This window comes from Pseudophryne corroboree, chromosome 1, assembly GCF_028390025.1.
Source record: "Pseudophryne corroboree isolate aPseCor3 chromosome 1, aPseCor3.hap2, whole genome shotgun sequence".
NCBI lineage: Eukaryota > Metazoa > Chordata > Amphibia > Anura > Myobatrachidae > Pseudophryne > Pseudophryne corroboree.
Window position 1 is genome coordinate 349,375,478 of NC_086444.1, and position 12,353 is coordinate 349,387,830.

The 12,353-nt window shown below is 48.0% G+C and overlaps 1 protein-coding gene across 5 annotated transcripts in view; it reads left to right on the forward strand.

Annotated features, from left to right (window-relative positions):
• The window catches only part of TRMT2A (tRNA methyltransferase 2 homolog A), a 110,252-nt gene that overhangs the window by 40,658 nt on the left and 57,241 nt on the right, over window positions 1-12,353 (forward strand). For all 5 annotated transcript variants that reach the window (XM_063964717.1, XM_063964716.1, XM_063964718.1 and 2 more), the window contains 3 exons: window positions 183-294; window positions 468-590; window positions 696-771. In XM_063964717.1, the coding sequence (XP_063820787.1) occupies window positions 183-294; window positions 468-590; window positions 696-771 (311 nt within the window). The remainder of the gene's footprint in view (window positions 1-182; window positions 295-467; window positions 591-695; window positions 772-12,353) is intronic.

The following is a 12,353-nucleotide window of genomic DNA, read 5'->3' on the forward strand; positions in this document are numbered from 1 at the left end:
ATATATATATATATATCTATCTACACCAGTAGTTGTCATTTATAAACGAAGCACAAAGTACCAGCTCACATTCAGTGTGAGAATACTATGCAGTGATATAATGTAATATTATAGGCACTTTTTATTTATTTTTATTAATCGTACATTAAGGTTCATTGTTAAATGAAATATGTGTCCTGCAGAAAATCTCCAAACCTGGAGGACTTAGTTGTGGAGCACGTGACCGGGGACCATTACATCTATGAGGAGCTGCTGGGCCTCACCTTCCGTATCTCACCTCATGCTTTCTTTCAGGTAAGGAGAATACTCTCAAGCAATAGCCGTCAGATTCTATGTCATTACAGTATTACTTATACAACACTCCAGTTTGGTGCTTAAAAAAACAAATAAACACTGGTCTTGAAATAATTGCAGTTTACACTTTAATTGCACATTCAGGGACTTGCTAAATAAATCATATCACACAGGTTAACACACTTGCAGCAGAGGTTTTGTATTCAACAATTGCGGATTGGGCACAGTTGGATGAGAAAAGCACTGTACTGGATGTTTGCTGTGGGACAGGAACCATTGGCATCTCCTTGGCCAAGGTGAGAGGGGCGTGGGTGTTGCATTGCTGGGAGTCTGGAAGTCTTTTGCTTTTTTGTATCTGATAAAATGACATAAGATTTTCTTTTTCATTTCACCTATGAAAGAAAGTGAAGAAGGTTGTGGGGATTGAGCTATGCCAGGAAGCCATTGCAGATGCCAAGGCTAATGCCCAAATCAACAGTAAGTATCTCTCATGCTAATTTTATTCATAAAGCCTTGACTTGTGCTTGGAAAAAGCCAATGTCTGCAAAGCAACTAGAGATTTAAATGAAACCTAAATTTGTTCCTGCTTAATGTAATACTGGGACTTTGTATTAGACCTAGTAGAGACATATCCAAAAAAGAAACTATTTCTTAAGTAAAATGTCACCTTAAAATTAAATTTTATTACAAGTATTAAGATTGCCTTATCATACTGGTCAATTCCAAACGGGTATTACTAAATGGCAATCACACTTCCCCAACTTAAAGGAAAATGATATTTTGAGAACTCTATTATACTCTATTAAATCCATTTCAGCCACATCCTACAAGGAAATGTTTTTTCTCTAACGTCCTAGTGGATGCTGGGGACTCCGTCAGGACCATGGGAATAGCGGCTCCGCAGGAGACAGGGCACAAAAGCAAGCTTTTAGGATCACATGGTGTGTACTGGCTCCTCCCCCCATGACCCTCCTCCAAGCCTCAGTTAGGTTTTTGTGCCCGGCCGAGAAGGGTGCAATCTAGGTGGCTCTCTTAAAGAGTTACTTAGAAAAAGTTTTTAGGTTCTTTATTTTCAGTGAGTCCTGCTGGCAACAGGCTCACTGCATCGAGGGACTTAGGGGAGAGATTTTCAACTCACCTGCGTGCAGGATGGATTGGATTCTTAGGCTACTGGACATAGCTCCAGAGGGAGTCGGAACACAGGGCTCGCCCTGGGGTTCGTCCCGGAGCCGCGCCGCCGACCCCCCTTGCAGACGCTGAAGATGAAGAGGTCCGGAACCAGGCGGCAGAAGACTCTCAGTCTTCATCAGGTAGCGCACAGCACTGCAGCTGTGCGCCATTGTTGTCAGCACACTTCACACAGCGGTCACGGAGGGTGCAGGGCGCTGGGGGGGGGCGCCCTGGGCAGCAATGTATAATACCTGTATGGCGAAAAATACATCACATATAGCCCTTGAGGCTATATGGATGTATTTAACCCCTGCCAGATATCTAAAACTCCGGAGAAGAAGCCCGCCGAAAAGGGGGCGGGGCCTATTCTCAGCACACAGCGCCATTTTCCCTCACAGAAAGGCTGGTGGGAAGGCTCCCATGCTCTCCCCTGCACTGCACTACAGAAACAGGGTTAAAACAGAGGGGGGGCACTGATTTGGCGATATGTATATATATTAAAATGCTATAAGGGAGGAACACTTATATAAAGGTTGTCCCTGGATAATTATAGCGTTTTGGTGTGTGCTGGCAAACTCTCCCTCTGTCTCCCCAAAGGGCTAGTGGGTCCTGTCCTCTATCAGAGCATTCCCTATGTGTGTGCTGTATGTCGGTACGTGTGTGTCGACATGTATGAGGAAAATATTGGTGAGGAGGCGGAGCAAATTGCCTATAATGGTGATGTCACTCTCTAGGGAGTCGACACCGGAATGGATGGCTTATTTATGGAAATTACGTGACAATGTCAACACGCTGCAAGCCGGTTGACGACATGAGAGGGCCGGCGAACAAATTAGTATCTGTCCAGGCGTCTCAAACACCGTCAGGGGCTGTAAAATGCCCATTTACCTCAGTCGGTCGACACAGACCCAGACACGGACACTGATTTCAGTGTCGACGGTGAAGAAACAAACGTATTTTCTTTTAGGGCCACACGTTAAGGGCAATGAAGGAGGTGTTACATATTTCTGATACTCCAAGTACCACAAAAAAGGGTACTATATGTGAGGTGAAAAAAAACTACCTGTAGTTTTTCCTGAATCAGATAAATTAAATGAAGTGTGTGATGATGCGTGGGTTTCCCCCGATAGAAAATTATTGGCGGTATACCCTTTCCCGCCAGAAGTTAAGGCGCGGTGGGAAACACCCCTCAGGGTGGATAAGGCGCTCACACGCTTATCAGAACAAGTGGCGGTACCATCTACGGATAGGGCCGTACTTAAGGAGCCAGCTGATAGGAGGCTGAAAAATATCCTAAAAAGTATACACACACATGCTGGTGTTATACTGCGACCAGCGATCGCCTCAGCCTGGATGTGCAGAGCTGAGGTGGCTTGGTCGGATTCCCTGACTAAAAATATTGATACCTTTGACAGGGACAGTATTTTATTGACTATAGAGCATTTAAAGGATGCATTTCTATATATGCGAGATGCGCAGAGGGATATTTGCACTCTGGCATCAAGAGTAAATGCGATGTCCATATCTGCAAGAAGATGTTTATGGACACGACAGTGGTCAGGTGATGCAGATTCCAAACGGCACAAAGATGTATTGCCGTATAAAGGGGAGGAGTTATTTGGGGTCGGTCCATGGGACCTGGTGGCCAGGGCAACTGCTGGAAAATCCACCGTTTTTTACCCTAAGTCACATCTCTGCAGAAAAAGACACCGTCTTTTCAGCCTCAGTCCTTTCGTCCCTATAAGAGTCATATCTGCCCAGGGATAGAGGAAAGGGAAGAAGACTGCAGCAGGCAGCCCATTCCCAGGAACAGAAGCCCTCCACCGCTTCTACCAAGTTCTCAGCATGACGCTGGGACCGTACAGGACCCCTGGATCCTACAAGTAGTATCCAAGGGGTACAGATTGGAATGTCGAGAGGTTTCCCCCCTCGCAGGTTCCTGTAGTCTGCTGTACCAATGTCTCCCTCCGACAGGGAGGCAGTATTGAAAACAATTCACAAGCTGTATTCCCAGCAGGTGATAATAAAATTACCCCTCCGACAACAAGGAAAGGGGTATTACTCCACACTATATGGTGGTACTGAAGGCTAGGTGAGACCTATTCTAAATCTGAAAAATTTGAACACTTACAAGGGTTCAAATCCAGATGGAGTCACTCAGAGCAGTGATAGCAAAGAACAAGGGGACTATATGGTGTCCCGGGACATCAGGGATGCTTACCTCCCATGTCCCAAAATTTGCCTTTTCTCACCAAGGGTACCTCAGGTTCGTGGTACAGAACTGTCACTATCAGTTTCAAGACGATGCCGTTGGATTGTCCAAGGCACCCCGGGTCCTTACCAAGGTAATGACCGAAAGGAGGATTCGTCTTCAAAGAAAATGGACGACCTCCTGATAAGAACAAGGTCCAGAGAACAGTTGGAGGTCGGAGTAGCACTATCTCAAGTAGTTCTACGACAGCACGGGTGGATTCTAAATATTCCAAAACCGCAGTTGTTCCGACGACACGTCTGCTGGTCCTAGGGATGATTCTGGACACAGTCCAGGAAAAGGTGTTTCTCCCAGAGGAGAAAGCCAGGGAGTTATCCGAGCTAATCGGGATCCTCCTAAAACCAGGAAAAGTGTCAGTGCATCATTGCACAAGAGTCCTGGTAAAAATGGTGGCTTATTACGAAGCGCTTCCATTCGGCAGATTTCACGCAAGAACTCTTCAGTGGGATCTGCTGGACAAATGGTCCGGATCGCATCTTCAGATGCATCAGCGGATAACCCTATATCCAAGGACAAGGGTGTCTCTCCTGTGGTGATTACAGAGTGCTCATCTTCTAGAGGGCCGCAGATTCGGCATTCAGGATTGGATGCTCGTGACCACGGAGGCCAGCCTGAGAGGCTGGGGAGCAGTCACACAAGGAGTGTGATCAAGTCTGGAGAATTCTCTCCACATAAATATACTGGAGCTAAGAGCAAATTTATAATGCTCTAAGCTTAGCAAGACCTCTGCTTCAAGGTCAGCCGGTATTGATCCAGTGGGATAACATCACGGCAGTCGCCCACGTAAACAGAAAGGGTGGCACAAGAAGCAGGAGGGCAGTGGCAAAACTGCAAGGATTTTTCGCTAGGCGGAAAATCATGTGATAGCACTGTCAGCAGTGTTCATTCCGGGAGTGGACGACTGGGAAGCAGACTTCCTCAGCAGGCACGACCTCCACCCGGGAGAGTGGGAACTTCATCGGGAAGTTTTCCGCATGATTGTGAACCGTTGGGAAAGACCAAAGGTGGACATGATGGCGTCCCGCCCGAACAAAAAATGGGACAGGTATTGCGCCAGGTCACGAGACCTTCAGGCGATAGCTGTGGACGTCCTGGTAACACCGTGGGTGTAACAGTCGGTGTATGTGTTCCCTCCTCTGCTTCTCATAACCAAGGTATTGAGAATTATAAGACATAGAGGAGAAAGAACTATACTCGTGGCTCCGGATTGGCCAAGAGGGACTTGGTAACCGGAACTTCAAGAGATGCTCACAGAGGACTAATGGCCTCGGGAGCTAAGAAGGGATTTGCTTTCAGCAAGTACCATGTCTGTTCCAAGAGGAACCGTGGCATCGGCCTTTAAGAAAGGACCTGCTCCAGCAGGGACCTTGTCTGTTCCAAGACTTACCGCGACTGCGTTTGACGGCATGGCGGTTTGAACGCCGGATCCTAAGGGAAAAGGCATTCCGGAAGAGGTCATACCTACCCTGGTCAAAGCCAGGAAGGAGGTGACCGCACAACGTTATCACCACATGTGGTAAAAATATGTTGCGTGGGTGAGGCCAGGAAGGCCCCACGAAAAAATTTCAACTAGGTCGATTTCTGCACTTCCTGCAAACAGGAGTGTCTATGAGCCTCAAATTGGGGTCCATTAAGGTTCAAGTTTCGGCCCTATAGATTTTCTTCCAGAAAGAATTGGCTTCAGTTCCTGAAGTCCAGACGTTTGTCAAGGGAGTATTGCATATACAGCCCTTGTGTGCCTCCAGTGGCACCGTGGGATCTCAACGTAGTGTTGGGATTCCTCAAATCATATTGGTTTGAACCACTCAAATCTGTGGATTTGAAATATCTCACATGGAAAGTGACCATGCTGTTGGCCCTGGCCTCGGCCAGGCGATTGTCAAAATTGGCGGCTTTGTCTTACAAAAGCCCATATTTGATTTTCCATTCGGGACAGGGCAGAACTGCGGACTCGTCCCCAGTTTCTTCCTAAGGTGGTGTCAGCGTTTCACCTGAAACAACCTATTGTGGTGCCTGCGGCTACTAGGGACTTGGAGGACTCCAAGTTGCTAGACGTTGTCAGGGCCCTGAAAATATAAATATATATATATATATATATATATATATATATATATATATATATATATATATATATATATATATATATATATATATATATATATATATATATATATATATATATATATATATATATATATAATTCCAGGACGGCTGGAGTCAGAAAGTCTGACTTGCTGTTTATATTGTAGGCACCCAAAAAGCTGGGTGCTCCTGCTTCTAAGCAGACTATTGCTCGTTGGATTTGTAGTACAATTCAGCTTGCACATTCTGTGGCAGGCGTGCCACAGCCAAAATCTGTAAATGCCCATTCCACAAGGAAGGTGGGCTCATCTTGGGCGGCTGCCCGAGGGGTCTCGGCTTTACAACTTTGCCGAGCTGCAACTTGGTCAGGGGCAAACACGTTTGCTAAATTCTACAAATTTGATACCCTGGCTGAGGAGGACCTGGAGTTCTCTCATTCGGTGCTGCAGAGTCATCCGCACTCTCCCGCCCGTTTGGGAGCTTTGGTATAATCCCCATGGTCCTGACGGAGTCCCCAGCATCCACTAGGACGTTAGAGAAAATAAGATTTTACTTACTGATAAATCTATTTCTCATAGTCCGTAGTGGATGCTGGGCGCCCATCCCAAGTGCGGATTGTCTGCATTACTTGTACATAGTTATTGTTACAAAAAAATCGGGTTATTATTGTTGTGAGCCATCTTTTTTAGAGGCTACTTCATTGTTATCATACTGTTAACTGGGTTCAAATCACAAGTTGTACGGTGTGATTGGTGTGGCTGGTATGAGTCTTACCCGGGATTCAAGATCCTTCCTTATTGTGTACGCTCGTCCGGGCACAGTACCTAACTGAGGCTTGGAGGAGGGTCATGGGGGGAGGAGCCAGTACACACCATGTGATCCTAAAAGCTTGCTTTTGTGCCCTGTCTCCTGCGGAGCCGCTATTCCCATGGTCCTGACGGAGTCCCCAGCATCCACTACGGACTATGAGAAATAGATTTATCGGTAAGTAAAATCTTATTTTTTTAAATATTTTATAGAGGATACTTATCTCCACACCGTTGTAATCTAATTGGTATGACTGGCACATCCACATGTCACAAATGTAATTGCCCTGTAGCAACCTTATGCCATTGTTTATCGCAGTGCCCCATGATTCAGCGTTTCTGGTTGACGATAAGACTGTTTACAGTAGACCACCTGGTGAACTTTCTATCATTGACCCCAGAATGGGCAATCCTCGGATTCTTGCCAAACACTCCAAAAATTTCAGTTGGATGCAAAAAGAGGATTTTGGTACTTACCGATAAATCCATTTCTCTGAATCCACTCGGGGACACTGGAACTCTTTAGACAGCTGGGGTGTGAAGTATGCAGACCGTAGGTAGCACAATCTAAATAACAAATTTATGCACAGCTGGCTCCTCCCCCTTCACGCCCCATAATCCGTGACGGAGAGAAGAGGGAACCTGTAAACTAAGGCCCTATGGAGAGGAACAAACCGCAACCAAGAACCATTAACCTAATAATGAAAACTGTTTGAACACCAAGGCGGGCGTCCAGTGTCCCAGAGTAGATGTAGAGAAATGGATTTATTTGTAAGTACCAAAATCATCTTTCTCTAGCATCCATAAGGGATATTGGGGACAGAATTAGTACGATGGGGTATACACTGGTCCAAAGGAGCCAGTGCACTTTAAATTTCTTCAACTGGGTGTGCTGGCTCCTCCCCTCTATGCCTCCTCCTACAGGTCAGGTTAGAAAAAGTGCCCTCAGGAGAGGATGCACGCTCCAGAGTGTTTTTTTTTTCCTTCAATTTCTTTTAAACTTTAATTTATTTCGGTATGCTGTTTGGGCAACAGCATACCTGTACCGTGGGCGTTAGGGGGGGGGGGGGGGGGGGCGGCGGCCACCGGCCTCTTGAGGTGCTTCCCCGCTGAGGGGGCTGTTTGTTCAGCGGGGCATGGCACCTTGGCTGTCGCAGCCGCACACTCCTGAAGGTGATCATCGGTGGTGAGTACACCCCGGGGACCCTGCTAGGTGGGTCACCCGGTTCACTGTGGGGAAGAAGCGCGGGTGAGGCGTACGGGTCCCTCCTGGGGGGTACCTGCTTGTGACTCCTGCGTGAGACTGGCTAAATACATTGTACCAAGCATTTATGTGAGGCTACAAACACTTAGGAGACATGGCCAGTATAAAGATTACACAGTATCTCCGTCGCCATAGTGGGGGGCCGGAGCTACGTCAGAGCGGTCTCGGCTGCATTTTGGCGCCTTCCTCTGTATAAGCAGCCGCAGCAGCCTCACACAGCTCCTCCATAACGGTTACACACTGGATCACTGGTAGAGGGGGAGGGCCGCTATCTTGTGCACAAATATGTTGTTATACCTGGAGGAAGAAAATGTATGCAATAATACATTGTATTGCTCAATTATTGACATTACTTGTACAATTTTCAATAAAAACACTTTTGAAAAAAAATAAAAAAATTTCTCTGACGTCCTAGTGGATGCTGGGTACTCCGTAAGGACCATGGGGAATAGACGGGCACCGCAGGAGACTGGGCACTCTTAAAAGAAAGATTAGGTACTATATCTGGTGTGCACTGGCTCCTCCCTCTATGCCCTCCTCCAGACCTCAGTTAGAATCTGTGCCCGGCCAGAGCTGGATGCACCTAGTGGGCTCTCCTGAGCTTACTAGAAAAAGTATTTGTTAGGTTTTTTATTTTCAGTGAGATCTGCTGGCAACAGACTCACTGCTTCGTGGGACTTAGGGGAGAGAAGCAAACCTACCTGCTTGCAGCTAGCTTGTGCTTCTAAGGCTACTGGACACCATTAGCTCCAGAGGGATCGAACACAGGGCCGACCTCGATCGTCCGTTCCCGGAGCCGCGCCGCCGTCCCCTTTGCAGAGCCAGAAGACGGAAGATTCCAGGAGAAAATCGGCGGCTGAAGACTCCGGTCTTCAATAAGGTAGCGCACAGCACTGCAGCTGTGCGCCATTGCTCCCACAGCACACCACACGCTCCGGTCACTAGTGGGTGTCAACTCCTTGCATAAAAGGTTCGATAACGAAACAGCTTTGGGACAGCCGGCATCTCAGCCCGCGCCTGCCCAAGCGTCTCGGAGGCCATCAGGGGCTCAAAAACGGCCGCTACCTCAGATGGCAGACACAGATGTCGACACGGAGTCTGACTCCAGTGTCGACGAGGATGAGACAAATGTACAATCCACAAGGGCCATCCGATGCATGATTACGGCAATGAAAAATGTGTTGAACATTTCTGGCATTAACCTGGTTACCACAAAAAAGGGTATTATGTTTGGGGAGAAAAAGCAGCCAGTGACTTTTCCCCCATCTGATGAGTTAAATGAATTGTGTGAGGAAGCGTGGTGTTCCCCAGATAAGAAATTAGTGATTTCTAAGCGGTTACTAATGGCGTACCCTTTCCCGCCAACGGATAGGTTACGCTGGGAGACATCCCCTAGGGTGGACAAGGCGCTCACACGCTTATCAAAAAAGGTGGCACTGCCGTCTCAGGATACGGCCGCCTTAAAGGAGCCTGCAGATAGAAAGCAGGAGGCTATCCTGAAGTCTGTGTATACACACTCGGGTACTATACTGAGACCTGCTATTGCTTCAGCATGGATGTGTAGTGCTGCTGCAGCAGCATGGTCTGATTCCCTGTCAGATAACATTGATTCCCTTGACAGGGATACTATTTTGCTAACCATAGAGCATATTAAAGACGTAGTCTTATATATGAGGGATGCACAGAGGGACATTTGCCGGCTGGCATCTAGAATTAATGCGATGTCCATTTCTGCCAGGAGAGTATTATGGACTCGGCAGTGGACAGGTGATGCTGATTCTAAAAGGCACATGGAAGTTTTGCCTTATAAGGGTGAGGAATTGTTTGGGGACGGTCTCTCGGACCTCGTGTCCACAGCAACAGCTGGGAAGTCGACTTTTTTTACCTCAGGTTCCCTCACAGCCTAAGAAAGCACCGTATTATCAAGTACAGTCCTTTTCGGCCCCAGAAAGGCAAGCGGGTCAGAGGCGCGTCCTTTCTGCCCAGAGGCAGGGGTAGAGGGAAAAAGCTGCACCAGTTCCCAGGAACAAAAATCCTCCCCTGCTTCCACTAAGTCCACCGCATGACGCTGGGGCTCCACAGGTGGAGCCAGGTGCGGTGGGGGCTCGTCTCCGGAACTTCAGCGACCAGTGGGTTCGCTCACAGGTGGATCTCTGGGTTCTACAAGTGGTATCTCAGGGATACAAGCTGGAGTTCGAGACGTCTCCCCCTCGCCGTTACCTCAAATCAGCCTTGCCAGCTACTCCCAAGGAAAGGGAGGTAGTACTGGCGGCAATTCACAAGCTGTACCTCCAGCAGGTGATAATCAAAGTTCCCCTCCTTCAACAGGGACGGGGTTACTATTCCACAATGTTTGTGGTACCGAAACCAGACGGTTCGGTGAGACCCATTCTAAATTTGAAATCCTTGAACACTTATATAAGGAAGTTCAAGTTCAAAATGGAATTGCTCAGGGCGGTTATTGCAAGCCTGGAAGAGGGGGATTTTATGGTATCACTGGACATCAAGGATGCTTACCTACATGTCCCCATTTACCCACCTCACCAGGAGTACCTCCGTTTTGTGGTACAAGACTGCCATTACCAATTCCAGACGTTGCAGTTTGGTCTATCCACGGCACCGAGGGTATTTACCAAGGTAATGGCCGAAATGATGATACTCCTTCGAAAGAAGGGAGTTATAATTATCCCGTACTTGGACGATCTCCTTATAAAGGCGAGGTCCAAGGAGCAGTTGTTGGTCGGAGTAGCACTATCTCAGGAAGTGCTACAACAGCACGGCTGAATTCTGAATATCCCAAAGTCGCAGCTGGTCCCTACGACGCGTCTGCTGTTCTTGGGTATGATTCGGGACACAGAACAGAAGAAGGTGTTTCTCCCGGAGGAGAAGGCCAAGGAGTTGTCATCTCTGGTCAGAGACCTCCTGAAACCAAAACAGGTGTCGGTGCATCACTGCACGCGAGTCCTGGGAAAGATGATAGCTTCTTACGAAGCAATTCCCTTCGGCAGGTTCCATGCAAGGATCTTTCAGTGGGATCTGTTAGACAAGTGGTCCGGATCGCATCTTCAGATGCATCGGTTGATCACCCTGTCCCCGAGGGCCAGGGTGTCTCTGCTGTGGTGGCTGCAGAGTGCTCATCTTCTCAAGGGCCGCAGATTCGGCATTCAGGACTGGGTCCTGGTGACCACGGATGCAAGCCTCCGAGGTTGGGGGGCAGTCACTCAGGGAAGAAACTTCCAGGGACAATGGTCGAGTCAGGAGACTTCCCTACACATAAATATTCTGGAACTAAGGGCCATTTACAATGCCCTAAGTCTAGCAAAACCCCTGCTTCAAAACCAGCCGGTGCTGATTCAGTCAGACAACATCACGGCGGTCGCCCATGTAAACCGACAGGGCGGCACAAGAAGCAGGATGGCAATGGCAGAAACCACAAGGGATTCTCCGATGGGCGGAGAATCACGTGATAGCACTGTCAGCAGTGTTCATTCTGGGAGTGGACAACTGGGAAGCAGACTTCCTCAGCAGGCACGACCTCCACCCGGGAGAGTGGGGACTTCATCCAGAAGTCTTCCAGCTGATTGTAAATCGTTGGGAAAGGCCACAGGTGGACATGATGGCGTCCCGCCTCAACAAAAAGCTAAAAAGATATTGCGCCAGGTCAAGGGACCCTCAGGCGATAGCTGTGGACGCTCTAGTGACACCGTGGGTGTACCAGTCGGTTTATGTGTTCCCTCCTCTTCCTCTCATACCAAAGGTACTGAGGATAAAAAGAAAGAGAGGAGTAAGAACTATAATCATCGTTCCGGATTGGCCAAGAAGAACTTGGTACCCGGAACTACAAGAAATTATCTCAGAGGACCCTTGGACCTGCTACAGCAGGGGCCCTGTCTGTTCCAAGACTTACCGCGGCTGCGTTTGACGGCATGGTGGTTGAACGCCGGATCCTGATGGAAAAGGGCATTCCGGTTGAAGTCATTCCTACGCTGATAAAAGCTAGGAAGGATGTGACAGCAAAACATTATCACCGCATATGGCGAAAATATGTTGCTTGGTGTGAGGCTATGAAGGCCCCAACAGAAGAATTTCAGCTGGGTCGATTTCTGCACTTCCTACAGTCAGGAGTGACTATGGGCCTAAAATTGGGATCCATAAAAGTCCAGATTTCGGCCCTATCCATTTTATTTCAAAAAGAACTGGCTTCACTGCCTGAAGTTCAGACGTTTGTTAAGGGAGTGCTGCATATTCAGCCCCCTTTTGTGCCTCCAGTGGCACCTTGGGATCTCAACGTAGTGTTGGATTTCCTAAAATCACATTGGTTTGAGCCACTTCAGACCGTGGAGTTGAAGTATCTCACGTGGAAAGTGGTCATGCTTTTGGCCTTGGCTTCGGCTAGGCGTGTGTCAGAATTGGCGGCTTTGTCATGTAAAAGCCCTTATCTGATCTTCCATATGGACAGGGCAGA